A 26,886-nucleotide genomic window follows, 5' to 3' on the forward strand; every position below is an offset into this window, starting at 1 on the left:
ACAACTGACAATCAGCATTAAGTACTAGTGGGTGAGGGCATTCACAACTGACAATCAGCATTAAGTTACTGAGTGGTGAGGGCATTCACAAAACTGACAATCAGGCATTAAGTACTAGCGGGTGAGGGCATTCACAACTGACAATCAGCATTAAGTACTAGGGGTGAGGGCATTCACACTGACATCACAGCATTAAGTACTGTACTAGCGGTGAGGGCATTCACATACTGACAATCAGCATTAAGTACTAGCGGGTGAGGGCATTCTCACAACTGACAATGACAGCATTAAGTACTAGTGGGGTGAGGGCATTCACAACTGACAATCAGCATTAAGTACTAGTGGGTGAGGGCATTCACAACTGACAATCCAGCATTAAGTACTAGCGGGTGTAGGGCATTCACAACTGACAATCAGCATTAAGTACTAGCGGTGAGGGCATTCAACAACTGACAATCAGCATTAAGTACTAGCGGGTGAGGGCATTCACTACTGACAATCAGCATTAAGTACTAGCGGGTGAGGGCATTCACTACTGACAATCAGCATTAAGTATAGTGGGTGAAGCGGGGCATTCACAACTGACAATCAGCATTAAGTACTAGCGGGTGAGGGCATTCACAACTGACTGTTCCGACGAGCTCCAGCTAGCAGTTTTTTTTTACTGTGTTTTCATAATTTTCCTTAAATTCCCTGAATCTATCTCACCTGGAGAAATCATCCAAGCGAGGGAAACAGTGCCCCTCTGTCTCAGTATGTGTAGCYTATGTATCTGATGCTGTCTGGACAGAAAGAGTATGACATGTTGCCGCTGTAGCATTTCATTGATTGATGCCAGCAAGCATTTGGCCACCCTTGATAATAAAAGGAAGTATAAAATAATTAGCCAATCAGCGTTGAGCTGAGCTCAACTGTACGTAGTCCTGGCGCAGCAAAACAGGGGTGCATTCATTTAGCTTGAACTCTTCCTACTTTGCAGAACGTCTTGTACTGAACAACATGTTTCCCCAAGACGTTCTTGTACATTCTTGAATTGACTTTGAGGTACGTTTTCTCCTGTTTGGTGGGTGTAGTGAGGTGTGGCTTGAAGCAATGAGTGACGTGCAGTGGCCACACTGACAGCTTTCCACAACCCAGCCCCTCACAGTTTTTAACTGGTTGTTCAGTACAGCAACATTTCCGTTCAATTGAATGTTCCAGAATGTAAAAACGTATCACAAATCAGTACCATAAACATTTAGCAACATTGATTGGACTAAATTGTTCTTGGTATCTTTAAGTTTATTTTCGGTCTATTAAACTAAGCATATAGCCTTGTCGACTTGACGATGTTTAAATGTTTATGTTGAAATGGTGCTGGAATAGCGGAGGCAGTGCTCCTGTTGTCTTTGTGCTGATTTGTGGTAACTCTCCGTGGTTCTAAATCACTGATTGTTTAGTAAACTGTCGGAAACATTAACTTGTCTTGACCATGCTGCAGGTGGTATAACTGTTTGTTACATACAACATTTGCTTTGTGGACTTCACTGGACAGATGCTGCTCTCTGGTTTTGTGATGAAACAAATGCATGTGTGGTTGATTTATTCCGCCACTGTGTGACTGTTGTCGTTTAGTTCTCTCGACTATATTGTATATCGTGGTGGCGTATGAACAAATTATAGAGCAAACAATGCAATTATCACAACATAGGTTGTAATATGGCTTTTTTTTCTCTGGCTTGGCTTCCTCAGTGATTAGACCCACGCACCGCTACTGTTTATTTGTGGTAATAAACATACTTCCTGTAGGTTGCTCAGATGCATTCATAATGTGCTTGCCCTCTCAGCTGTGGTTGTACCAATGTATACCAGCAGCTAGAAGCAACAGCAAACATGAATGGGAGAGTCATGATCTAATGGCTTCAAAACATATTGTCAGTCTGTTTTGTTTGTTGTGCCGTTGTTAGGCTATAATATCACATTTCAAACAATAATGACTACCATGTTACATTCCTTACATGGGACTAACCAACTAAATTGACTAATCTTAAGTGTAGGTTGAGGTGAAAATGTAATCTTATAGTGAAAAGAAGAGAATTAGGAAAATGGAGGAGAGAGAAATTGGTACCAGAATATGCACCATAATCAATGCACAGTTCATCCAGTGGTGAGTACAATGGAGACCACTGTGCATAGTGTTTCACCACTGCAATGGGGGGAAATCCAGTATAGGTACTGTGTTAAGATCATGTTTGCGGTGATAGATTCCATGATATTAGAGTAGGATGGTCATTCGCTGTGTTAATAATTAATGGAACATTCTTCTGCGGAGGGAGTGACTCCGTCTGGACTCTGGACTACGTCTTAAACTGCCCTGGTTTTTGTAAGGGCAACAAGGACTTTATGGGAAAACACTTTATGCACTCAAGCATGAGATAAGCAAACAGTTAGCAGGACAGATACAATTGTTAGTTGCTTCAAGATGTAGTTTGGCTAGGCTAAATGTTTTGGATCAATGATGGAGCATTAAATTATTTTTCTTCCCTACGGGATAGGTCCCCAAACCCCCTGCCCCCGCTGTACTGCCCACACTTGACTTGAGTACTAACCTACACTAAACTGCACAAAAAAATGGGTGTGCGTATAATGCAAATGTCTAGCAACCCAAAGGTTGTGTGTTTGAATCTCATCATGGACAATTTTAGCTAATTAGCAACTTTGCAACTACTTGGCATGTTAGCTAACACTAACCTTAACCCTTTAACCTAACTTTTATTTAACCTTTATTTAACTAGGCAAGTCAGTTAAGAACAAATTCGTATTTACAATGACTGCCTACCAAAAGGCCTCCTGCGGGGACAAGATTAAAAATTAAAAATAAGTTAAAAATATATAAAATATAAGGCAAAACACACATCATGACGAGAGAGACACCACAACAATACATAAAGAGAGACCTAAGACAGCAACATCAAATTGTATTTGTCACATACACATGTTATTGCAGGTGTAGAGAAATGCTTGTGCTTCTAGTTCCGACAGTGCAGCAATATCTAACAAGTAATATCTAACAATTTCACAACAAATACCTAATACACACAAATCTAAGGAATGGAATTAAGAATTAAGAATTAAGAGCAGCATAGACTATTATACAGTAGATAGAATACAGTATATACATATGAGATGAGTAATGTAAGATATGTAAACAGTATTAAAGTGGCTAGTGTTCCATTTATTAAAGTGGCCAAAGATTTCAAGTCTGTGTTTGTAGGCTGCAGCCTCTCTGTGTTAGTGATGGCTATTTAACAGTCTGATGGCCTTAAGACAGAAGCTGGTTTTCAGTCTCTCGGTCCCAGCTTTGATGCAGCTGTACTGACCTCACCTTCTGGATGATAGCGAGGTGAACAGGCTTGGGTGGTTGTTGTCCTTGATGATCTTTTTGGCCTTCCTGTGACATCGGGTGCTGTAGGTGTCCTGGAGGGCAGGTAGTTTGCCCTCGGTGATGCTTTGTGCAGACCGCACCACCCTCTAGAGAGCCCTGAGTTGTGGGCGGTGCAGTTGCCATACCAAGCGGTGATACAGCTCGACATAGCAAGGCAGCAACACATGACAACAACATGGTAGCAAAACAACATGGCAGCAGCACAACATGGTAGCAACACAAAACATGGTACAAACATTATTAGGCACAGACAACAGCATAAAGGGCAAGAAGGCAGAGACAAAAATACATCACGCAAGCAGCCACACATGTCAGTAAGAGTGTCCATGATTGAGTCTTTGAATGAAGAGATTGAGATAAAACTGCCCAGTTTAAGTGTTTGTTGCAGCTCTCCTAACCCTAGCCTAGCTAACGTTAGCCACCTAGCTAATGTTAGCCACAACAAATTGGAATTCGAAACATATCATACATTTTACAAATTTGTAACATATTGTACGAATTTCAATTGAATGATGAATGAATGATGGACATCCACAAATGAATACATACCATAGGAAACGTAACATATCTTACTAATTGGAGTGTCCCGGATTTACATTTACTAGGATGTATTAACATGGCATAAGTCATTGCAAAATGTGTAGAATTTTGGGAATTTCTCTTTAAACGTCCTCACCAGAGGGCAATGCCACCCCTTTCTTTGACGTTAGGTTCCAGGCTGCTAATATATATTCACAAATTGGGGGTGGGACTGGGAATGTTGTGGTGATTTCCACATGGATYGGAGAAATAAAAACAAGTAGGGCACTGACTGCTGCTAGCTAGCATGCTAACCTTATCTAGTTAGCTAATGTTATCTGTTGTTGCTGCACCGTATTCAAAAGATTAGTCGGCTGACTAAGTTATGGCTGGTTCTGGAGCTGGATTTGTCATAAGCATGTAGGGAAAACATCACCACAGGTGGATAGGGAAAACCAGTATCTTTGACTTTGCCATCTATTGTTATCTCAAGTTTTGGCATGTTGCATAAATTGCGGCCACAAATCTGCCATAGAAATAGAAAGAATAAGATGAAGCTCCGGTAATATGGATAGCCTAACTATTGAACGGTTTGGACAAGAGACGTGTTTTTCTACATTGTAATGGACACGGCGCAACCTTTGGTAAACTGCTGGTAGGCTATTTGGCTATGCTACAGCAATGCCAAGTCAGCCAGTACTCATGCCTTGGTTCTCACAGCTCACAGTGAAATGATAGGCTACAATGACTTTGCTCATGATGCACGCAGCAAATTACATGTAACAACACCCTGAGCGCATGGGACACAAAACGAAACACCAATACAAATGTAACAACAGCACAAAATAAATTAACAACTTTGTGGAATTTTCTTTCTTTTCATTATAGGATGGACACTTGTGACTTTTAGCTGCACCAATCAAAGCAGTGGAGCGTGGTCAAAACCATTCATCTTGGGGCGACGGGGGGAGTGGGGTTCCAAAATGCAATCATTTCACACGCAATTTTACCATTTTATAAAATGTTTATATACATTTTGAATATAAACTAGCTAAAATAATATGTGAAACTTGACAAATTATCCAATGGATTGTGATAATTTGCTGGTAAAAAAATGGAGGTGCAAAAACACAAGTTTGCACCCACATTTGAATTTGCGCCATGGCTCAGGCGGCCATGTGTCGGCTACAGAGAAAAGCTGTTTGGCTCTTCCAGAGATGATTGATTAAAATGCTCAGATCAGTCAATACTCGGCAAGAGTAAGAACTTTGCCGGTGTTTCTGATTAATAAACAATGCCATGCTGGTGGGTGGTAACATTCAAGTAAAACCCAGCCCTGAAAATAAACTTAGACTGAAAAGTATTAGCACCTCCCATCATAGGGGAAACACGCCATTGACACAGAAAATATCTGAATTTATCACTTTGGATTTCCCACTTCAACCCCAAATATATCATACCTTGACTAAAACGATAACTTATTGACTTAAATTGTTGTGCAACATCATGGGTAAGCTATGAGCACTGTCTTTCAGCTGGAAAAAAGTGAATTTTTGCAAAAACTGGGTATTTAAAACTGCTAAAATGTCTCTCCACAAAATTGCAGGAAATTAGCTGTAAAACTGCAATTTTTTCTCTCTGCCTCATGGCAAAATGAGTAGAATATCATTCCATTTGTTATAAAATTGCAAAATGTTCTCTCCGCCCCATGGTAAAATGTGTAGAATTGCAGGAAATGAACTTGAAAACTAAAATGTTCTCTCCGCCTTCAAGAGAGGGTCCACTAAAATGTTTTGCCGTGAGATGGGGGGCCCCCCAACAAAATCTCACTTAGGGCCCCAAAAGGACTAGAGCCGGCCCTGCCAGAGACAGAAGGCAAAGCAGGGACAGCAGTTTAGGTGGTGGACAGAGAGAGAAACAGAGGCAGAGCACACACATCCCGTGCCCCCACCCGCACTGCCCCTTCACCTCTATCTGTACCTTTCCTGGGGGAGATACCATTGTGAATCATGCATCCACACACACACACACAATAACTGTTCTGTTTTCCCAGGTGTAGAGAGATGGAAACAGATTAGAATGGCTGCCCCCTCTCATTGAAGCTACAGAAGTTCATCGCTGACCAAAGTACTGCAGGCATTGTTAGCAGAAAACAGGACCCCCATTATAGTGAATGGGAAAATGGCAATCTCCGTGCATATATAAAAAAATCTAAGACAATCATGGTAACCAATAATTGCTTCTGATATACCAGATTTATGTCCTTGAACTGATTATTTTCACAGAAGAAGTTATAAGGATAATTTAGTTGATCAATCAATACATGTATTTATGAAGCCCTTCTTAGATCAGCTGATGTCACAAAGTGCTGTACAGAAACCAATCCTAAAACCCCAAACAGCAAGCAATGCAGGTGTAGTTGATATTGCCAGCCTGCAGTACCCCAGTCGGTCTTCAACTTAAGTTACTCAATAAGAGGGGCAGCACTGAGCTAGCCTGCATCGTCACTTCTTGGAGTAGCTCAAACTGGGCATGTTAGGTCTCCATGAGAAGCCATCTTATATTAAAAGGAACATTTAATAAATGGCCGTGTGCAGTGGAGGAGATATTTGTGGGATATACTCAGCCTTGTCTCAGAGTAGTAAGTTGGTGGCCTGTTGATACACTGCTGGTCAAAAGTTTTAAAATACCTACTCATTCAAGGTGTTTCTTCTTCTTTTACTACTTTCTACACTGTAGAATAATAGTGAAGACATCAAAACTATGAAATAACACATATGGAATTATGTCGTAACCAAAAAAGTGTTAAACAAATCAAAATATATTTTATATTTGAGATTCTTCAAATAGCCACCCTTTGCCTTGATGACAGCTTTGCACACTCTTGGCATTCTCTCAACCAGCTTCATGAGGTAGTCACCTGAGCCCTACGACCATGCCTCAGGACTACCCGTCCTGATGACTCCTGGCTGTCCCCGTTCCCAGTCCACCTGGTCGTGCTGCTGATCCAGTTTCTGCTGTTTTGCCTGTGGCTATGGAATCCTCACCTGTTCACCAGGCGTGCTACGTTGTTGTGCTGCTGCTCCAGTTTAAACTGTTCTGCCTGCGGCGATGAAACTCTGACCAGTTCACCGGATGTGCTACCTTGTCCCAGACCTGCTGTTTTTGACCCTTTCAACATTTTGCTAATTGTCTGTTTATTTTGTTAAGAGTATTAGTGTGCAGGGTTTGTGCATTTACATTTTATTCCAACTCATAACTGTCTGGTTGGAGACAACTACACTGACTAAGTGCAAGTTAAGTTGAGGGAAAGTGTTATCTTAAAGAAAGGACAATGAGGAAATGGAAGAGAGAAAGACTGAGTAATGAAAGCATGGCAGGTTATGCCGCATAATCAATGCACAGTTCACCCATGCAGTGAGCAGGTGAGTACAATACAGACCACTGTGCATAGTGTTTCACCACTGCAATGGGAGGAAATTCCATTATAGGTACTGTATTAAGATAATGTTTGCGGTGATGGATTCCATGATATTAGAGTAGGATGGTCATTCACTGTGTTAATAATTAATGGAACATTCTTCTGCGGAGGGAATGACTCCGTCTGGACTCTGGACTACGTCTTAAACTGCCCTGGTTTTTGTAAGGTCCACAAGAACTTTATGGGAAAACAAGTTATGCACTCAAGCATGATATAAGCAAACAGTTAGCAGTACCAATACGATTGTTAGTTGCTTCAAGATGTAGTTAGGCTAAATGTTTTGGATCAATGATGGAGCATTAAATTACTTCATATTTTCTTTCCAACGAGATAGGTCCCTAAAACCCGCTGGCCCCACAATTACAGTGCTGGAAAAAGTGTCCAATTGTCATACTTGAGTAAAAGTACAGATACCTTAATAGAAAGTTACTCACGTAAAAGTGAAAGTCTAAAAGTATTTGGTTCTAAATATTCTTAAGTATCAAAAGTAAATGGAATTAGTAAAATATATTTGGTACCAAAAGTAAAAGTATAAATCATTTCAAATTCCTTATATTAAGCAAAGCGGATGGCACCATTTTCTTGTTTTTTAAATGTACAAATAGCCAGGGGTACACTCCAACACTCAGACATCATTTGCATTTGTGTTTAGTGAGTCTGCCAGATCAGAGGCAGTAGGGATGACCATGTGTTCACTTGATAAGTGCTTGAATTGGACCATGTCCCTCTCCTGCTAAGCACTCAACATGCAAGGAGTACTTTTGGGTGTCAGGGAAAATGTATGGAGTAAAAAGTACATTATTTTCTTTAGGAATGTAGTGAAGTAAAAGTTGTCAAAAATATAAATAGTAAAGTACAGATACCACAAAAAAACAACTTAAGTAGTACTTTAAAGTATTGTTACTTAAGTACTTTACACAACTGCTGTACTGTCCAAATTTGACTTGAGCACTACACTAAACTACACGAAAAATATAATTATTGTTGTAGGAACTGTCTTCATTAGCATTTGTAGTGTTGTGTTGTTCAAGGGGAGTGTGATATTTCAGTCAGTTTTAAGTCAGACCTGTTGGGACTCGCCTGTTTTTTTTTACGAGAGAGCGCGCTCATCTTTTCTACCTCGCTCACAGCCTGGTCTCATAGACTAGACATAACATAGTAAATGTAAATCCGAGACGCTCAAATTAGTATGATATGTTACGTTTGGTATGGTTCCAAAAGACAGATGGTTACTTCAAACCTCTTCAGGATCTGCCTCTTTTTTTCCCCACCTGAAATGACATACTCAAATCTAACTGCCTGTAGCTCAGGCCCTGAAGCAAGGCTATGCATATTCTTGGTACCATTTGAAAGGAAACACTTTGAAGTTTGTATGTGAAAGGAATGTAGGAGAATATAACACAATAGATCTGGTAAAAGATAATACAAAGAAAAAAACAACTGTTCTTTTGTATTTTTTTGCACCATCATCTTTGAAATGCAAGAGAAAGGCCATAATGTATTATTCCAGCCCAGGTGCAATATATATTTTGGCCACTAGATGGCAGCAGKGTATGTGCAACGTTTTAGACTAATCCAATAAGCCATTGCATTTCTGTTCAAAATGTTGTATCAAGACTGCCCAAATATGCCTAATTTGTTTATTAATAACTTTTTATATTCAAAATTGTGCACTCTCCTCAAACAATAGCATGGTATTATTTCACTGTAATAGCTACTGTAAATTGGACGGTGCAGTTAGATTAACAAGAATGTAAGCTTTCTGCCAATATCAGATATGTCTATGTCCTGGGAAATGTTCTTGTTTCTTACAACCTCATGCTAATCGCATTAGTCTATGTTAGCTCAACCGTCCCATGGAAGGGACACTGATCCCGAAGTTAAGGCAAAAACGTAAGTAGCTTGGTTGGTCAGGGTGGATGGGTGGGCCTATAACCCAAAGGTTGCGAGTTCAAATCTCACCATGGACAACTTTAGCATTTTAGCTAATTAGCAACTTCAACAACTTACTACTTTTTTGCTACTTTGCAACTACTGAACATGTTAGCTAACCCTTCCCCTAACTTTAACCCTTAACCTGCTATAGGAGGACGAGCTCATTGTAATGTCTCAAATGGAATAAATGGAACGGTATCAAACACATCATACATATGGAATCCACCTTTGACTCCATTCAATGTCTTCTATTCCAGCCATTACAATGAGCCTGTCCTCCTATAGCTCCCCCACCAGTTTTAAAGCACGTTTTACAAATTTGCTACATATTGTACATTTTGCAAATAGTAACATATAAACGAAATTGTAATTCATAGCATATTATACAAAATGGGTGATGGACATCCACAAATGAATACATACCATACGAAATGTAACATATTATACTAAAAGGAATTGAACGGAATGTATGTACAGAAAAATACGAAATGCTCAGAGACCAGGTTGCTCAATCAGAGAGAATAATCTGGCATGCTGACGGAGCCATAGCAGCAGCGGTATCTATTCAGGTTCTTCACCGCGGGATCTGAGCGCCTTAACTTTTCCCAACAATATAGCCGACAACAACAGTCCCTTTCAACGGATCCGACAGAGACAGAAGGGGGAACAAGGACAGCCGTTTAGCCACTGCCTCTTTGTGGAAAGCGCTTGGCTGTGGGTTTGTACTGTGTTTGAACCAAAGAGCAACCAGACCTGGGCAGTTTCTTGTACACACTCGAGAAAGAACACCTTTCATTTTTAAAGGTAGGTTTAGTCTCTGATTAATATTTTTTTTAAGGGATATTTTTGTTACATTTTTCATAAATGTATAGTGGGCCTAATGAATTTGAGCCTTGACACGTGTGAACAAATTATAAAATCTCACAAATGCTAAACTACTGCGTGCATTTATTTGTGCCCTTATGCACCAGACAGGTGAGTGATAGGGGACAGAAGTAGAGTAGTTGTTTCCGGTTTTGAGTTACGCAATAGTTTATTACGTTAACTTGTTAGCCAACAGTTGAGGTATTAGGTATGACATTTTATAATACGTTTTTAAAATGTATTTTAAATGTAACTTTTATTTAACTAGGCAAGCCAGTTAAGAACAAATTATTATTTATAATCACGGCCAAACCCGGACGACGCTCGGCCAATTGTGCTCGGCCCTATGGGACTCCCAATCACGGCCGGATGTGACACAGTCCACAACGTTACACCATTCACTGCTGAAGTTTCTCAATATGCCAGGGTATAAACTATTTGGACAAAGAAATGCATTAAACTACACAGGAAGGTTTTTTCTGCAGTTGCACCACTCACAGACATGCAAACAGACCTGTCTCTAATTAGAGATGTGTCTAAATATGAATGACATTGGTGTAGCCGCAGCATGTGTTTGAACGAATGGAGCCTCTTGCCTCAGGGTAGATATGTGAAACATCTGTGACATGCATTATGTGACATGCTGTGGCTAATCAGCTACACAACCAGCACTCTGACTAATGACACACCTGGACACACCCACCGTAGTGGGGAAATCCGATCCTCAAAAGGATTGAGTTGCAACATTGCAACATTTAACGGAACAAGATTGTACAACTGCCAATGTTGTTGTGATGGTAGACCTGGGTTAGTTGTATTTGTGTGTGTGTGGACATGTTTAACTACACTTGTGGGGACCAGAAGTCCCAACAACAGTAGCACACAAACCAAAACTTGACCAACGGGGGGCATTTCTCCAGCCCCTACAAGGAAAAAGGCTATTTCTAAGGGGTTTAGGGTTAGAATTAGAGTTGAGGCTTAAAGATTATGTTAGGGTTAGGGAAAATAGGACTTTGAATGGAGTCAATTGTGTTAGTAAAACAAGACTGTTTGTGTGAACTGAACAATATGTGTTTTTCACATTTTGTACTGCTATTTCCCCTGTCCACACAGGATTTGGTATTCTGTAAGGATTTCTTTTTGTGTGGTTGTGTTAGGTCCAGACGAGCTGAAGTCGACACTCCTGCACCCCACTGAAAGCCTTTCATGCCCTCACATTACCATCACTATGGCTGTGACAGAGTTACTGCTGCGCAGACCGTAGCTCACTCCACGCTCTTTAACCATACCTCTCTCTAGCTCTTCTCTTTCTTTCTCTCCATCAAAATATGTCCCCCCTCTCCAGTGTTTCTCTCGCTTTCTCTCTCTCAGATGGGCCAAAGCAGTTAGTGGGCCAGTGCCTGTGCCTTTTCCCCATGCTATCCATCTTACCATAGAYCCCCCCCCTCTCTCTTTCTCTCTCTTTCTCTCTCTCCTCCCTCTCTCTCTCTCAGGCCCATGCTATCCATCTTACCATAGACCCTCCCCTCGCTCTCTCTCTCTCAGGTCCGTGCCATCCATCTTACCATGGACTCACTGCTGACAGAGGCCTGTAGAGGGATCAGAAGCCTGTGCTGGAGATTGGCTCAATCACACAGCCATCTATCCTCTGAACACAGAGTAGGCCTAACACTTAGCCTGGGTCTATAAGTGCCTCCTGCCTTCTCTCTACCGGACTGGATTTAACACAAACTGGACTGGATTTAACACAAACTGGACTGGATTTCCATTTAAGAGCCATTTGAGGAACTAAATTACATTTTGACAAGGAACAAGCCATGTATCCTCTAGTGGTCGTAAGTTTCTTTTGGCACCTCCCTCTCACTCTGACGCTGGATGCCCATTCGCCACTGGACTGCGTTCCGCGTAAAACTGTACCCTATCATAGTAAGTACTGCTCTTGCATTTAAGTGCGTCCATCAATATTTATTCACTGCTTCTGTCTATACTGTTTGTGTATCTCAGGTGAATATATCTACATATTATATTACTGCTACAGCTACAACCAGGTGTCATTTGGATTAGGGGAAGGTATAAGTTTATGTAACTGTCATATGTGTCAAAAAAAGTGTACATAACTATCATCCGGTGTAACTGCAGGTGTCTTTGTGAGTAACTATTGGTGTCACTCCGTACGACTTCATGTATCATTCAATGTCACTCATTCTGCTGTACTAGGAGAGAATGGTCGTATGTTCGGTGAAGAGGGTGTGTGGAACTACTCCACCATGCTGCTGAGAGAGGACCTGGGTCTGTTGCTGCTGGGAGCCAGAGAGAACATCTATGCCCTGGACATCAACAACATCTCCAACAAGAAGTCCTCYGTAAGAACACTGAACTATTACAGTTTAACAGATTGCTTTGGCACTTACACTGACAGCTATGAAATKATGTCCTGGAAGACTCATGTCTCATGTTCAACATGCCTTTGCAGCAGCTACACTTCCTGGTGTTGGGTTCTAAATGAAGAGTAAAAACTCTTGGACGATTAGAAAATCTCAAACCAAGTTTATTCACCCAATGGGTCACACAGCTGCATAAGACCAAGACATTCACACAAGCATTGGTATTTAACCCTTCCTCCTATGCTGAGTCTCCTCCTTACACATCTGAACAGCCAATACACCTCTGTTGCTAGACAGAACTTYAGTGATATCTGTTCTTCCTCACTTCATCTGACCTGACCTCGACCCAAATTCCTCACTCCTCCCCAACTCACGGCTGTCCTTTTGACTTGTACCAGATTGTGTACCTTCTCCTTTCCATAGGATCCCCGGTGTCTAACAATAACATATTCTGACAGTTTAAACACTTTTWAAAAAACATTACAATACATTCACAGATTTCACAACACACTGTGTGCCCTCATGCCCCTACTCCACCACTACCACATATCTACAGTACAAAATCTATGTGTATGTGTGTATACATGTGTCTGTGCCTATGTTTGTGTTGCTTCACAGTCACGGCTGTTCTATAAGGTGTATTTTTATCTGTTTTTTTTTATCTAATTTTACTGCTTACGTCAGTTACTTGATGTGGAATAGAGTTCCATGTAGTCATGGCTCTATGTAGTACTGTGCGCCTCTCATAGTCTGTTCTGGACTTGCGGACTGTGAAGAGACTTCTTGTGGCATGTCTTGTGGGGTATGCATGGGTGGCCGAGCTATGCACCAGTAGTTYAAACAGACAGCTCGGTGCATTCAACATGTCAATACCTCTCGTAAAGTGTTCATCTTCCAACTTTATCTTCCACATCTTTTTCAGGTAAGTTGGAAAGTGACAGAGAAGCAGCAGAAGGAGTGYAGCTCCAAAGGGAAAAATCAGGTAGGTCCAGACCAGTCAGTGAACTGATGCTTTCTCTGCATATTTCATGGTCCTTTCCCGTTTCATTTGYATTTAAATATGTGCATTCTATGCAAATATCTAAATAACTAGATACTGTGTTACAGATAGAGTGCCAGAACTACATCAGGGTCCTGCATACGATGGAGGATGGTAGGATGTATGTRTGTGGGACCAATGCCTTCAACCCAGAGTGTGACTACATGGTGAGTCAATGGAAACACAACACTCCTTATGATCAACTCCRGTCATAACCTGTAATAGTAGATATCATTCACAAGTGTACCGCTCATCTCTGTCCTTGCAGTCGTACAAAGACGGAGAGTTGACTCTGGAAAATAAGGCAGAGGATGGCAAAGGGAAGTGTCCCTTCGATCCATTCCAGAGATTTTCTTCCGTCATGATCGGTGAGTAACTACTCCGGACTTCTGTCAGGAATCTGGGAATATCAATCTCCTTAAAGTCAGAAAAGGCTAGGTTTAGTGATGCAGGTCTGATATTCCTGATCTGATGGCTTGTTTGAGTTGAACCCTCTTTACTCACAATGCTATCAGGTGAGGACCTGTACTCAGGTCATGTCTAGATGGGATACAGCTTTTGTCAATTTGACGTTAAAAGTGTTCAATTTTTTTTAGCTAACCCAAACCCTTTTCCTAAACTTAACCTTCTCCTCAAACCTGCTATGTGAATTATTCTTACCTGCTGCGTAAGTTCTTCCAACCTGCTACAAAAAGTCAGTTTTTGACAAAAGCTTTATCTCTTCTAGACAAAACCCTCTACTCAGCCACCTCAATGAACTTCCTGGGTTCTGAGCCTGTGGTGATGCGCAGCTCTCCCTCCTCCATACGCACTGAGTTCAAGAGCTCCTGGCTACACGGTAAGACAGTCTTCTTTCAACTTMCTTTTCTTTGTTTTTCAACAAGAGGTTAAGTCTTTATAGCCTGGTGCCCGATCTGTTTGTGCCATCTTGCCAACTCTTATAATGGAAACATAAGGAGTTGACAAGACAGCACAAACCGATCTGAGAACAGGCTGAAGTCTTTAGGTTGATGTCTTCTATATTTGTCTTTGTCAGAGCCCAACTTCATCTCCATGGCCCAGATGCCAGAGAGTAGGAACAGCTTAACGGGTGACGATGACAAGGTCTACCTGTTCTTCACTGAGACCGCTGTGGAGTACGACTTCTACAGCAAACTGGTGGTGTCCCGCGTAGCACGTGTCTGCAAGGTGTGTGTCCCACGGTGGCATTGAGAATTACTTCTCTGCTTAAGGGGTCTTTGGGTGCTTGTATTCTATGAAGATATACCCTTATTGTCTAATGGCAGCTTCATGTAAATCTCTGTCTCTGTGTCTCAGGGGGACCTTGGGGGCCAGAGGACCCTGCAGAAGAAGTGGACGTCGTTTCTAAAGGCCCGTGTGGACTGTCCTGTTCTGGAGTCCCAGCTACCCTACATTATACAGGACACCTACCGCTGGTGTGAGGAGGGAGACTGGAGAAGCTGTGTGTTCTATGCTGTATTCACATCACAGTCGTAAGTTGAACTCTGAAGTGTGTGTATGAGTGTGTGTGTTTTGCTTATGTGAGCACCACGACGGATGGACCTGACTGTTTTAGTTTGTGTGTGTGTCTCTCTAATGCTCTGTGTGGTTGTATTCCAGGGACAGGGTGGACCTCTCTGCAGTGTGTGTGTCTAATGCTCTGTGTGGTTGTATTCCAGGGACAGGGTGGATCTCTCTGCAGTGTGTGTCTCTAATGCTCTGTGTGGTTGTATTCCAGGGACAGGGTGGACCTCTCTGCAGTGTGTGCATACAGGGTGTTGGACATCGGCAGGGTGTTCTCCGAGGGGAAGTACAAGACCCCGGTAACCGTGGAAACGTCCTTTGTGAAGTGGGTGATGTACAGCGGTGACGTGCCCTCCCCCAGACCTGGAGCTGTGAGTCAGACTGACTCTTCTTTTCCTTTTGTCTTCTCTCTCTTTTCCTGTGACATTTCTTTCATTATGACTTTTATTCASAGGCTATCCCTTCAGATTATCTATAGATTTTCAACAGACCAACGTAACCTTGAAAGTTTTCTGATAAAAGTTGTACGTTCTTCCAGGCTTGAATAAACCCTCCCTCCCTTCTCTCCCACTCCCCTTTCCAGTGTATCAATGACGAGGCTCGTAACCAGGGCATCAGTCAAACTCTGGACCTGCCAGACCGGACCTTGCAGTTCATTAGAGACCGGCCCCTCATGGACCAGGCTGTTTTGCCCATGGGAGAGCGCCCCTTGCTGGTCAGGAGAGGCACTGCCTTCACACGCATCATAGTACACAGAACACAGGCCCTGGACAGGAAGAAATACCATGTCATGTTCATAGGCACAGGTGTGTGTGTTTTTAATAACTCTGAACAGCTGTCTTAGTTGCCCACATACAGTATCAGCACTGATGTGTGTTTCGTGTCTCAGAGGGTGGCAGCGTGTTGAAAGCGGTTAACTACGATAAGGAGATGTTCATCATCGAGGAAGTGCAGCTCTTCCAGCCCCGTGAGCCAATCAAAGTCCTCCGTTTCTCCAACACAACGGTAACGTAAAGCTCTATTTCTTGTCTGTCGGCAGCTGAAATCTGCTGTACAGTATGTATGGCAGTGTAAAGGGTATGTGTAACATGTGTGTGTGTGTAGGGTCAGCTGTACGCAGGCTCTGAGTACGGTGCTGTTCAGATGCCGTTTAGTAGCTGTGGTCGTTCTCACACCTGTGTGGACTGTGTCCTGGCCAGAGACCCTTACTGTGTCTGGGACAGAACTACAGCCCAATGTATCGCCCTGTCTACAGCTAACACAGACAGGTATGGTGCTGCATAAACCAATTGTACTTTTTCCTTTGATTACTTTTAACCCATGTAGAAGAACAGAGATCTGATGTACTGTTGGTTAACTCCGTCCCTGAACACCTTCCCGTTTCTGTTTCAGTGAACTGATCCAAAGTTTATGGGCTGGAGACTTCTCTCTCTGCCCCGCCTCAGGTGAGTGTGTCTATTCTATCTTTTCTGTGTGTGTCTGTTTGTGTGTTTTCTAACCAATACATTCTCTTCCAGACCCTGTGAAGACTGTTAATCAGACCGTGTGGCTGGGTGGCAACGTGAAGCTCCAGTGCCCCCCCACTTCCAACCTGGCAGAGACCCACTGGGTGCAAGACTCCCTGCCCCTGCCCTCCTCGCCCCGCAACCAGATCCTCCGAGACAGCCTCCTTATCCTCAACGCCTCTGCCTCTGACACTGGCCGCTACCGCTGTCTGTCCATGGAGCGTTCCCACAGCGGGAAGTACACCACCACCGTGGCTGAGTACCAGCTTAGAGTAGGTCTAGAAGGGCTCCCACTCAGACCTGAAGCCCGGACTGAGAGCCCTTCCCTGGCAGCGCTGCAGGTGTCAGTGGCCTTCCTGGCGATTCTGCTGGCTGTCCTGCTGGGGTGGAACCTGTACAAGGGACATCTGCCCCTGCCTGGGCCCTGTGGGAGAGTGATAGGAGCAGGGAGAGGGCAGAACCAAGGTGCCCCAGAGGGGGCTGCTCACATTGCCGTGGCCCACCTAGAGGTCTCAGAGCCTGGGGAGGCGGAGAGCAAGGCCCTGATGTCTGGAGAAGGAAACTGCACCAGTAATAACAACCACTCTACTGGGGAGGTGGCATTAGGAGTGGGTGAGGAGGGGGAGAGTGAAGCCAGTGTTACTTTCCCCTCATTGCAGTTCATTGATGATGAATCAGAGATATGATCTTACCGCCAATGGTATTTCAGTTTGCTTTATTTTTTGACTGTATGCAGTCAGTATTCAATGAGACTGAACAGTATGCAACAGATAAACTGTGACTAGATCGGACCAACACACCTGTAACGTATTGTACAAAGCGGTTGGAAGAGAACTGTATTGTTTGTGAAACTATGGTTGCGTTCTGCTGACGTTGCATGCATCAACCAATGGTTGCGTGCCACATCATTGACTGTGTCATCGACTGACAGATTGCTATAACATATGTTAAATACCTATCCAAGCGTTGTAAGATCTGGCAGGTGTCAGCAACACCTGAGCAGAGGAACACGCCCTATGATTCTGTTACCAGCCAATCAGACCCAGCTTTTCCTGCTCTAGTGCTGGATTGGAAAAGTTGAACTGTGGTGGAGGGGGCTGGTTATCAAACTTTTTTTAGATTTACGCGCACCTAAAGCATTAGAAACTTGTGTGACCCACTCAAATGAACAACCATCTCTGCCGGTATCCAGCACCAAACTCTAACAAGCACTGAGAGAGAACTACAAGGATAGTTAGGAATTATCCAAATTAAATTAATAGTAAAACATTGTCATATCAATCCTATCTTATTTTTCTCAGTGAATCATCCACTTTATTACAGAATGTTTTGTTAGGTGGTCCCTCTCTCTCGTGCCATTTCTAACCTGTCTAAGTACGTGCCTTCTCAGGATCCTGTTAACTGTATCGTGTTGTCTTTATTAAAACTCTTTCTACCTGCATTGTTTTTGGTGTCACCAATGTCTCTGTATATAGAATAGCCAATAGGCTTGACAGGTTTCCATCTGGGGCAGGAGTGGACTTGCTAACATTGGGGGTTAATTAGTCTTACATGGAACAGCTGTGGATAGGTCAGTGTTACAGTTAGGGCTGGATTCAATCCGTATCGCTGAAGTTCCACGCTATAGTGGCCAAATTTCCGATTGCGAAAACATATGCAGAGTTTATTGTGAATGAGATTACAGATGGAATCCCTCCCTTAGCCAATGGTAAATGTGATACTTTACATCCTGATTGATGAGGCATACTTAATGCCACTGAGGAAAATGTAAGTTAGGATGTTTCTTTAATTGAATATGATTTAGACAGTTTTACCTCTCACAGCTCTGATTGCATCAAATGGAAGCCAGCTAGGAAAATAATCTTTAATATGTAATTTCGGAGACAGGTACAGTTGAATTCAGAAGTTTATATACACTTAGGTTGGAGTCATTAAAAGTCGTTTTTCAACCACTCCACAAATTTCTTGTTAACAAACTATAGTTTTGGCAAGGAGGTTAGGACATTACTTTGTGCATGACAAGTAATTTTTCCAACAATTTACAGACAGATTATTTCACTTATTCACTGTATCACAATTCTAATGGGYCAGAAGTTTACATACACTAAGTTGACTGTGCCTTTAAACAGGTAGGAAAATTCCAGAAAACGATGTCATGGCCTTAGAAGCTTCTGATAGGCTAATTGACAAAATTTGAGTCAATTGGAGGTGTACCTGTGGATGTATTTCAAGGCCTACCTTCAAACTCAGTGCCTCTTTGCTTAACATCATGTGAAAATCAAAAGATATCACAAAATAAAAAATTGTAGACCTCCACAAGTCTGATTCATCCTTGGGAGCAGTTTCCATACGCCTGAAGGTACCATGTTCATCTGTACAAACAATAGTATGCAAGTATAAACATTATGGGACCACGCAGCCGTCATACCACTCAGGAAGTAGATGCGTTCTGTCTCCTAGAGATGAACGTACTCTGGTGCGAAAAGTGCAAATCAATCCCAGAACAGCAAAGGACCCTGTGAAGATGCTGGAGGAAACAGGTACAAAAGTATCTATATCCACAGTAAAACTAGTCCTATATCGACATAACCTGAAAGGCCGCTCAGCAAGGAAGAAGCCACTGCTCCAAAACCGCCATAAAAAAGCCAGACTACAGTTTGCAACTGCACATGGGGACAAAGATCATACTTTTTGGAGAAATGTCCTCTGGTCTGATGAAACAAAAATAGAACTGTTTGGCCATAATGACCATCGTTATGTTTGGAGGAAAAGCCAAAGAACACCATCCCAACAGTGAAGCACGGGGGTGGCAGCATCATGTTGTGGGGGTGCTTTGCTGCAGGAGGGACTGGTGCACTTCATAAAATAGATGGCTTCATGAGGAAAGAAGGGAAATTATGTGGATATATTGAAGCAACATCTCAAGACATCAGTCAGGAAGTTAAGCTTGGTTGCAAATGGGTCTTCCAAATGGACAATGACCCCAAGCATACTTCCAAAGTTGTGGCAAAATGGCTTAAGGACAACAAAGTCAAGGTATTGGAGTGGCCATCACAAAGCCCTGACCTCAATCCCATAGAAAATGTGGGCAGAACTGAAAAAGCRTGTGTGAGCAAGGAGGCTACAAACCTGACTCACTTACACCAGCTCTGTCAGGAGGAATGGGCCAAAATTCACCCAACTTATTATAGGAAGCTTGTGGAAGGCTACCTGAAACGTTTGACCCAAGTTAAACATTTTAAAGTCAATGCTAACAAATACTAATTGAGTGTATGTAACCTTCTGACCCACTGGGAATGTGATGAAAGCATTAAAGCTGAAATAAATCATTCTCTCTAGTATTATTCTGGCATTTCACATTCTTAAAATAAAGTGGTGATCCCAACTGACCTAAAACAGGGAATTTTTACGAGGATGATTAAATGTCAGGAATTGTGAAAAACTGAGTTTAAATGTATTTGGCTAAGGTGTATGTAAACTTCCGACTTCAACTGTACATTGAAAAGCAGTAGCTGATCAAACAGAAATGGAAACCATTCTTTGTGATAACGGGCTGCCATAGTGATAACAAAGAGAAAGGTTACCACTAAGACAACAGATACAAAGTACATTAACATTCCATATCTATAGTTAAAACCTGGCAGTCTGAGGTTCCCAGTCTGGGTTGGTGTTGGTCAGTTAGCYGGTTCTATCTCCTGTAGCGGTACCTCTTGAAGTGGAACCACAGCTGGAAAATCCCGTTGGCGAACTGACAGCGGAACCCATGACGGTGAGAGTACTCCCACTCGCGGTTCACGATCTTAAAGGCAATGTCCTCGTACGGCGGGCCCGCGTGGAACCGCAGAACCCCGAAGTCCTTGTTGTCAGGACTGGGTTCTAGGAAGTACTGCGGCGTGGAACGTTTGTTGATCAGGTCCGGGTAGAAGATGTTGAACTTGTAGCCCTGGACGATCTTAGGTGGAGGGTTGTCGAAGTCGTAATGCGTCTGGTTATATTTGTTCCATTCAAAGCCTGTGTGGACCCTGTTGAAGAAGCGTGGTTTCCGGGGACGGTATTTGTCGGCCCACAGGTACATCTTGCCCGTTAGGGGAAGCTCCACGCTAAACTGAGCCTCGTCCCCGCCCATGCCCTGTTTGGCGCGACGCACAAACTCATCCTCCGCATTCTCATTGGCATCACCTGGAGAACAAGAGGAGAGAGAGATAGATGAATATGACGATGGGTAGAGATGTCCGAGTGTTTCTGTGTGTGTGTGTGTGTGTATGGGTGTGTTGATGCAAAGCCACTTACCTGTGACGGCGAGCTGTCTGCGTGAGAGGTGTAGTTTGTGTGTGTCTTCATCAGGTGTGATGGTGTGTGTGTCCAGAGGTAGCTCTGAGGGCAGCAGCAGGGTGGGACTGTAGCGGCCAGAGTCATACTCTGCCTGGCTCTGCTGGATCAAATCCTCCTCGGTCAGAACGGCCTCTACCACCTCACCCTTCTCCTCTCCCTCTTCTCCCTCCTTCTCCCCGTCTCTCTCTGTGGATGGGCCTGCCACTTGGTCATCCTTCTCTGTAGCTCTCTTCTGATTGGCGGAAGGGGAGGAAGAGGCGGCGCCAGGCTCCTTTGAGGGAGGGTTTTCTTTCTCGGTCCTGTGGAGAAGAAACAGAGGAGGCAAAGGTCAAACCTTGTGTACATGAGCATGTAAAGAAAGAGGTTGAAGGTGAAACCTGTGTGTGTGTGCCGATGTACTCACACATCCTCCTCCTCAGGCTCCTCTTTGATAATGGGGAAAAGAGGCTCACTCTCCACTCCCTGCTCCTGTTTCAGCTTGAACAGCTTCTGACGCAACACATCCTGGTGCCTCTCTCTCAACCTACAACACAGATAGGGATGGTTAACACACACACAGAGAAATGCCAGAGACCGGTAGGGTAAGCGTGCATACACACACACACACACACTGGTCCTCACCGTGCTCGGCCCATGAAGACCCTGACTTGCTGCATCAGACTCTCCCAGTAGCCTATATCCAGGTTGGATCCTCCAGCTCGGATCTTAGTCTCCATGTTGAGGTTCAGCGCCTGGAGCTGGCTGTACGTCTTTCCCTTAAACACTATCTGAACATCGGTGCTCACTGAAGTGTTAATGCCATCACGACGGTCACCTGGGGAAGAGGGAGACAGTCAACTACCCAGAAAACATCAGACTGGGGCTGCGCAAGAAATGGCACCATATTCCCTATATAGTACACTACTTTTGACCAGGGGACCATTTTGAACACATCCTAGGAGAGAGGGACAAGGGGAGAAATGCCTAGGTGTAGGCACAGAGTATAGAGGTTGATGGTGGAATGTCAAGACAGAATATGGGCCAATGAGAGAGAGCGATACTGAGATGTTACTGTAGTTTGGCCTATCGGTGGTGGCGGTGCTGCTGTACCTGGGCCTTTTCCAGATGCCTCCAGTTTCCGGAGCTTGCTGATCTCGTCCTCTGTGATGGTGGTCATGTCCCTCCAGTAGTCCACATTCTTGCCCTGCTCCAGCTCCATGTACACCTACAGGGAAAAAGCATACACAAGGTCACACAAAGACATGTCACACAGTCTCTCTCTTCCGCTACAAACCACAATTTCTAGAACCAGTTCTAAGAACATTGAACAAAGCGTCACACAAACACACACACCAGGGTTTCAGTTAGGAAAATTTGGTGCCGGACAACCTGACAGGCAAAACATGTATTTACCAGATACCTTAATGTGTTGTCTGCGTGACGCATTAGAGCGTCCACCCAATTCATCTTAACAGAATAGAAATGAGCCTGTAAAGTTGTAAAAATATATAACAATGTTCTTATACCAACATGACAGGTTTTATTGAAATGCAAAACATTTACCCCTTCTAGAAATCATAAATCAATATAATTTTTTTTAAAGACGAAAAAAACATTTAGCCTAGAACAAGTTGCCTACACAGTAATAAAACTTTTAAATATAATTTGCGAACGACCTGTCCTATAGGCTATTTGTATGATTTTTTAAATTAATAAATAAAAAAACTCAGCTGTTTTCAAATACAATCTAGGCCTCTCTAATTTAACTTTTAATTTTAAATAGGCCTAATAAATAACAACTGGGGAGAGGTGTTGGAGGAACACCAGGGTCGGTCCGCCCCACTCCCGCTGCCATTCAGCACCAYAGCAGGGAAAAGAGGCCTCAAAATGAAAAATTATCCACCTGATGTTGGACAATCAAATTCGATATGTAAATAAATTCATTGATAGAAATCTTATTGTACAATGCTCCAGTGAAGCGAGGCCTCTTTACAGTTCTACTAGATGATGTTAATAAATGTTTATTATAATTTGAACTATCTTGGAGTCGTGACTCATGTCATGTGTGATATACGTGGCTTATTGATAACTACTCTGTTTCCTACTACAGACAGTTGGCTGCCTAGTGATTGCAACATTTTAACAGATGTGAATAGTTGGCACACACCCTACACTAATGTCCCAGCAGCATGAGGATTTATTATGAAGTATATTTATTTGCCTTAGAAGTTGGAGAAAATCCACCGGTATTTCCATCAATGAATAAAAAAAGCATTTTTTCACAATGGATGTTTGTTTGTTTTTTACAATTTGGCCTGTAACAATTTTATTTATCCGCTTTTCTTATTTTACCAAAAGTCGGCATTTACCGTCTAATGGAAAACCTTGACACTCACACACCTTGATGTCTTCGAGCAGGTCGTCCATGTCAGTGACGGTGAGTCCATTGAGGAAGGTGTAAGGTTCGTGCATCTCCACAGCCAGGTCATCATCCTCAGCACTGATGTACTTAGCCAACAGGTCTATGGGCTTAGCACGGCCGTCACGGATACGGATCTTAGACCTAAACACACAAACATCTATTAGTTAGAGATCTGCACACAAATCCACATCAGCAAACACCAGAGCAGTGAGATGTTGTTTATGTACCAGGCTGTACAAGTGAGTATATGGAACTATGTGATGTTGTTGAGGGTTAGGGTTACAGGGGGACGGTAATGAAGGTGTCACCACTCACCGTAGCTTGGCCTGGTGCAGGTGGAAGTTATCCTCTTGCTCTGCCCAGGTTTTGAAATGCTCTGCCTCCTTCTCTCTCTGCAGCATCTCTAGCTCCGTCTCTCTCATGGCCTTCTCTCTCTCCCTCTCCAGTCGCAGCTGCTTCACCTAAACACAGACAGACCCACTTATACAAAGTTCCTGCTCTTGCATTGCATTCTCCATAAGCACATACATTCCTGAACCTATTAAACACACACCAGCTCGTGTTGCATAGAAGCATACCTTCTGCAGTTCTCTACGATTCTCCTCCTGGATGCGTTTGTTTCTGTCTTTCAGGTCCTTCTCACCCAGATGGCCAATGCCCTTCCTGTCTAGAGCCTGACCACAACACCACCACCACAGAAACACAGATTATTCAGAGCCTGGTCAGATGTAACCACTCTACTTCTAAAAGGAGGATGTTGATAGTCCCACATACATCCATTTCTCAAGTGCCCACTCTCCTCTCCCTCTCTTACCTTCTGCCATTTGAAGGTGCCCAGCAGGTTGTTGTCTCCAAAGGGGTTGTCTGCATTGGTATAGCCCATGTACTCCTCACTCCAGCCCATCTTCTCCCTCTTCTTCCTCTCCTTGGCCTCCTTCTTGGCCAGTCGTCTGGCCCTCTTCTCCTCTGGGGTCTCCAGGGCCTTCAGCATCTCTCTCTGGTTCTTCTTCTCATCTCGGACCGAGGGCCTGGCCTCTCCAGACCCTGGGCTGCCTCCACGGGCCCGGCCCTCCGACCCAGAGCTCTTAGACGAGTCAGAGGAGCCAGAGCGACGTCTTTTCCTATCTTTGTCCCTATCTCTGCTTCCCTCTCTCCTCCCGCGGTTTTCACTCCTCCGGCTGCTTCTCTCTCTGTCTCGACTACTCTCCTCACCTCGGCTTGGGTCCCTCTCTCGGCTTTTCATCCTCTCCCTGTCCCTAGTCCTCTCCCTGATCTGTCGTTCCCCCTCTCTGCTAGGGCTTCTGCTCCCTCTGTCTGCACTCCTCCGCCATCTCCTCTCCCGGTCAATGCTCCCCCCATCCCTCACTCTCTTCCGGTCTGCACTGGACCCTAAATCGGACTGGGACTGGCTCCAGACCCTCCTCTTCTCTCCTTTGTCTTCTCTTCTGCCTTTCTTTTTGTCTCTTTCCTTCCTCTCCTTTGGATCATCTGAGTCAGAGCTGATGGATAGAAAAACTTAGTTGCAGACGTGATTTCTTGATTAATATTGTACTTGTTTGACATTTTGCTGCACTGTAATGCGCTAGTAAAACAAGCAAAGTTGGAAGCACAGTTTTGTCTACAATGTCATTGTGTGCTGTAGCATTAAGATTTCCCTTCACTACAAATAAGGGGACTAGCCCGAACCATGAAAAACAGCCCCAGACCATTATTCCTCCTCCACCAAACTATATAGTTGGCACTATGCATCTGCCAAATTCAGATTCATTCGTCAGACTGCCAGATGGTGAAGCATGATTAATTACTCAGGAGAACGCGTTTCCACTGCTCCAGAGTCCAATGGCGGCGAGCTTCACACCACTCCAGCCGAAGCTTGTCATTGCGCATGATCTTAGGCTTGTGTGCGGCTGCTCGGCCATGGAAACCCATTTCATGAAGCTCCCAACGAAGAGTTCTTGTGCTGACGTTGCTTCCAGAGGCAGTTTGGAACTCGGTAGTGAGTGTTGCAACCGAGGACAGATMATTTTTATGGGCTATGCGCTTCAGCGGTCCCATGCTGTGTGTTTGTGTGGCCTACCACTTTGCTGTGACCCATTGCTGCGCCTAGAATTTTCCACGTCACAATAACAGCACTAACAGTTGACCGGGGAAGTTATAGCCGGGCACATATTTGACGAACTGACTTGTTGGAAAGGTGGAATCCTACCACGGTGCCACGTTGAAAGTCACTTGAGTGTTTGTCTATGGAGATTGTATGGCTGTGTGTTCGATTTTATACGCCTGTCAGCAACGCGTGTGGATAAAATAGCCGAATACACTAATTTGAAGGGGAGTCCACATACCTTTGGCCATGTAGAATACATGCACTGCGCATTTTAATTTAATATAGCTTAACCTGTAATGTTTACCTGGATCGGTCTTTTGATTTGCCCTTCAGTTTACGTCTCTTGTCGCTGTCTGAGTCGCTTCTCGACCCGGGATGGCCTCTGCTAGGGGGCCATTGTCGCCCCGGAGATCCACCACTGCTGTCCGAGCTTCCGCTCTCAGAACGCGCAATTCTCCGGGGATTTTGGTTCCGATTCACGGACCGACTCCGGCCTCTTTTCTCTTCGGGTGATCGTGATCTACTTATTTTGGACCTGTTTCGGTTCCGACTACGAGATCCAGAACGGGACCGATTATACTTTTCCGGACCCATGGCAAATGGGTTTCCAAAACGTTGTGGTCCGTTCTACGTCGCGTAAATCGGAGCTGTATAATTATTTTTGTTAGCAGCACACAACTGTAATGTATTTGAGGCGAAGAATCGTTAGGACAATTACAAACCTAATTATTAACTTAAAAAACATGACGGGATCCCCTMTCATACTAACTTTTATATTGATTTTGTTCGCATTTGTTGTTTACATTGTCAGGCATATTTAAAGCCAACCGCTGGGACTTGCATTGAGCCCCAGCGCAGTTTGTAAACGTCATATTATAATCTGATCGGTCATTTGGAGAATGGTGGCATAGAACGTCAATGTGCCTTTCCCAATTATTTTATCATGATTAATGAAATCTGCCCACTACACCCCATCTATAGGTATGTCGTCTAGGCATGTTTTAGTTTCCACATAAATTGCCATCGAAAAGGCAAAACAAGGTTCGCGTTGTTGTACGTGTCACAATATTGGCTGTATTCCAGAAATGTCTTGTGTAGTTCTTAAAACCCACCCGGAAAAAAACAAGTAATAAAAAACATGCTATTCTCAATTAATTGAAATACTTTTACAATAAACATCCTGATTACAATGGATACTTTTTGCACCGCTGACATGAGAATTTTATGCTAATAGTTACATCGGAACTACATTTCCCAGAGGGTACTACAATCTTATTGACTGTTTTAAGAGGAGAGGAGACTGCTTTCAACTCCTCATTTATAGCCAGCAGGAACACATTGTTGGTGAATTTKTATTAATGTTTGTATAGTCTT

The 26,886-nt window shown here is 43.5% G+C and overlaps 2 protein-coding genes and 1 long non-coding RNA gene across 6 annotated transcripts in view; 1 reads left to right on the forward strand and 2 right to left on the reverse strand.

Moving 5' to 3' along the window:
* Positions 1-9,865: 9,865 nt before the first annotated feature.
* On the forward strand, positions 9,866-18,114 carry LOC111957041 (semaphorin-4E). 4 transcript variants are annotated; one of them, XM_023977755.2, is made up of 15 exons: positions 9,866-10,163; positions 11,381-12,149; positions 12,441-12,586; positions 13,530-13,589; positions 13,715-13,813; positions 13,915-14,014; positions 14,374-14,484; positions 14,683-14,834; positions 14,964-15,139; positions 15,385-15,541; positions 15,754-15,976; positions 16,060-16,175; positions 16,275-16,438; positions 16,563-16,615; positions 16,688-18,114. In XM_023977755.2, the coding sequence occupies exons 2-15, from the start codon at positions 12,041-12,043 to the stop codon at positions 17,359-17,361; spliced, it is 2,340 nt and encodes a 779-aa protein (XP_023833523.1). In that variant the 5' UTR covers positions 9,866-10,163; positions 11,381-12,040; the 3' UTR covers positions 17,362-18,114. The 4 variants fall into 4 exon arrangements, with proteins under 4 accessions (XP_023833523.1, XP_023833526.1, XP_023833524.1 ...); XM_023977758.2 differs by having other exon boundaries at positions 9,873-10,163; positions 11,717-12,149; XM_023977756.2 differs by having other exon boundaries at positions 9,873-10,163; positions 11,769-12,149.
* A 411-nt stretch (positions 18,115-18,525) lies between these two features.
* Positions 18,526-26,112, reverse strand: LOC111957042 (splicing factor Cactin). The gene is made up of 10 exons (XM_023977760.2): positions 25,817-26,112; positions 24,223-24,907; positions 23,987-24,082; positions 23,724-23,869; positions 23,387-23,549; positions 22,097-22,211; positions 21,629-21,821; positions 21,411-21,530; positions 20,966-21,306; positions 18,526-20,854 (listed from the first exon to the last, which is right to left on the reverse strand). Exons 1-10 carry the CDS (start codon positions 26,104-26,106, stop codon positions 20,364-20,366), a joined length of 2,640 nt encoding a protein of 879 aa, XP_023833528.1. The 5' UTR covers positions 26,107-26,112; the 3' UTR covers positions 18,526-20,363.
* Positions 18,526-26,886, reverse strand: part of LOC139023442 (uncharacterized) — a 65,250-nt gene continuing 56,889 nt past the window's right edge. Inside the window, exon 2 of the long non-coding RNA XR_011474563.1 lies at positions 18,526-20,065. This is a non-coding gene — a long non-coding RNA (uncharacterized lncRNA). The remainder of the gene's footprint in view (positions 20,066-26,886) is intronic.

This window comes from Salvelinus sp. IW2-2015, linkage group LG32 (assembly GCF_002910315.2).
Source record: "Salvelinus sp. IW2-2015 linkage group LG32, ASM291031v2, whole genome shotgun sequence".
Lineage (NCBI taxonomy): Eukaryota > Metazoa > Chordata > Actinopteri > Salmoniformes > Salmonidae > Salvelinus > Salvelinus sp. IW2-2015.

Excerpts from the sequence above, each read along its gene's own strand:
- LOC111957042 (XM_023977760.2), bottom strand. The coding sequence starts at position 26,106 with ATGGGTCCGGAAAAGTATAATCGGTCCCGTTCTGGATCTCGTAGTCGG. Across the intron at positions 23,870-23,986 it reads ATCGTAGAGAACTGCAGAAG|GTGAAGCAGCTGCGACTGGA; the intron begins GTATGCTTCTAT and ends GTCTGTGTTTAG. Across the intron at positions 22,212-23,386 it reads ACCTGCTCGAAGACATCAAG|GTGTACATGGAGCTGGAGCA; the intron begins GTGTGTGAGTGT and ends TTTTCCCTGTAG.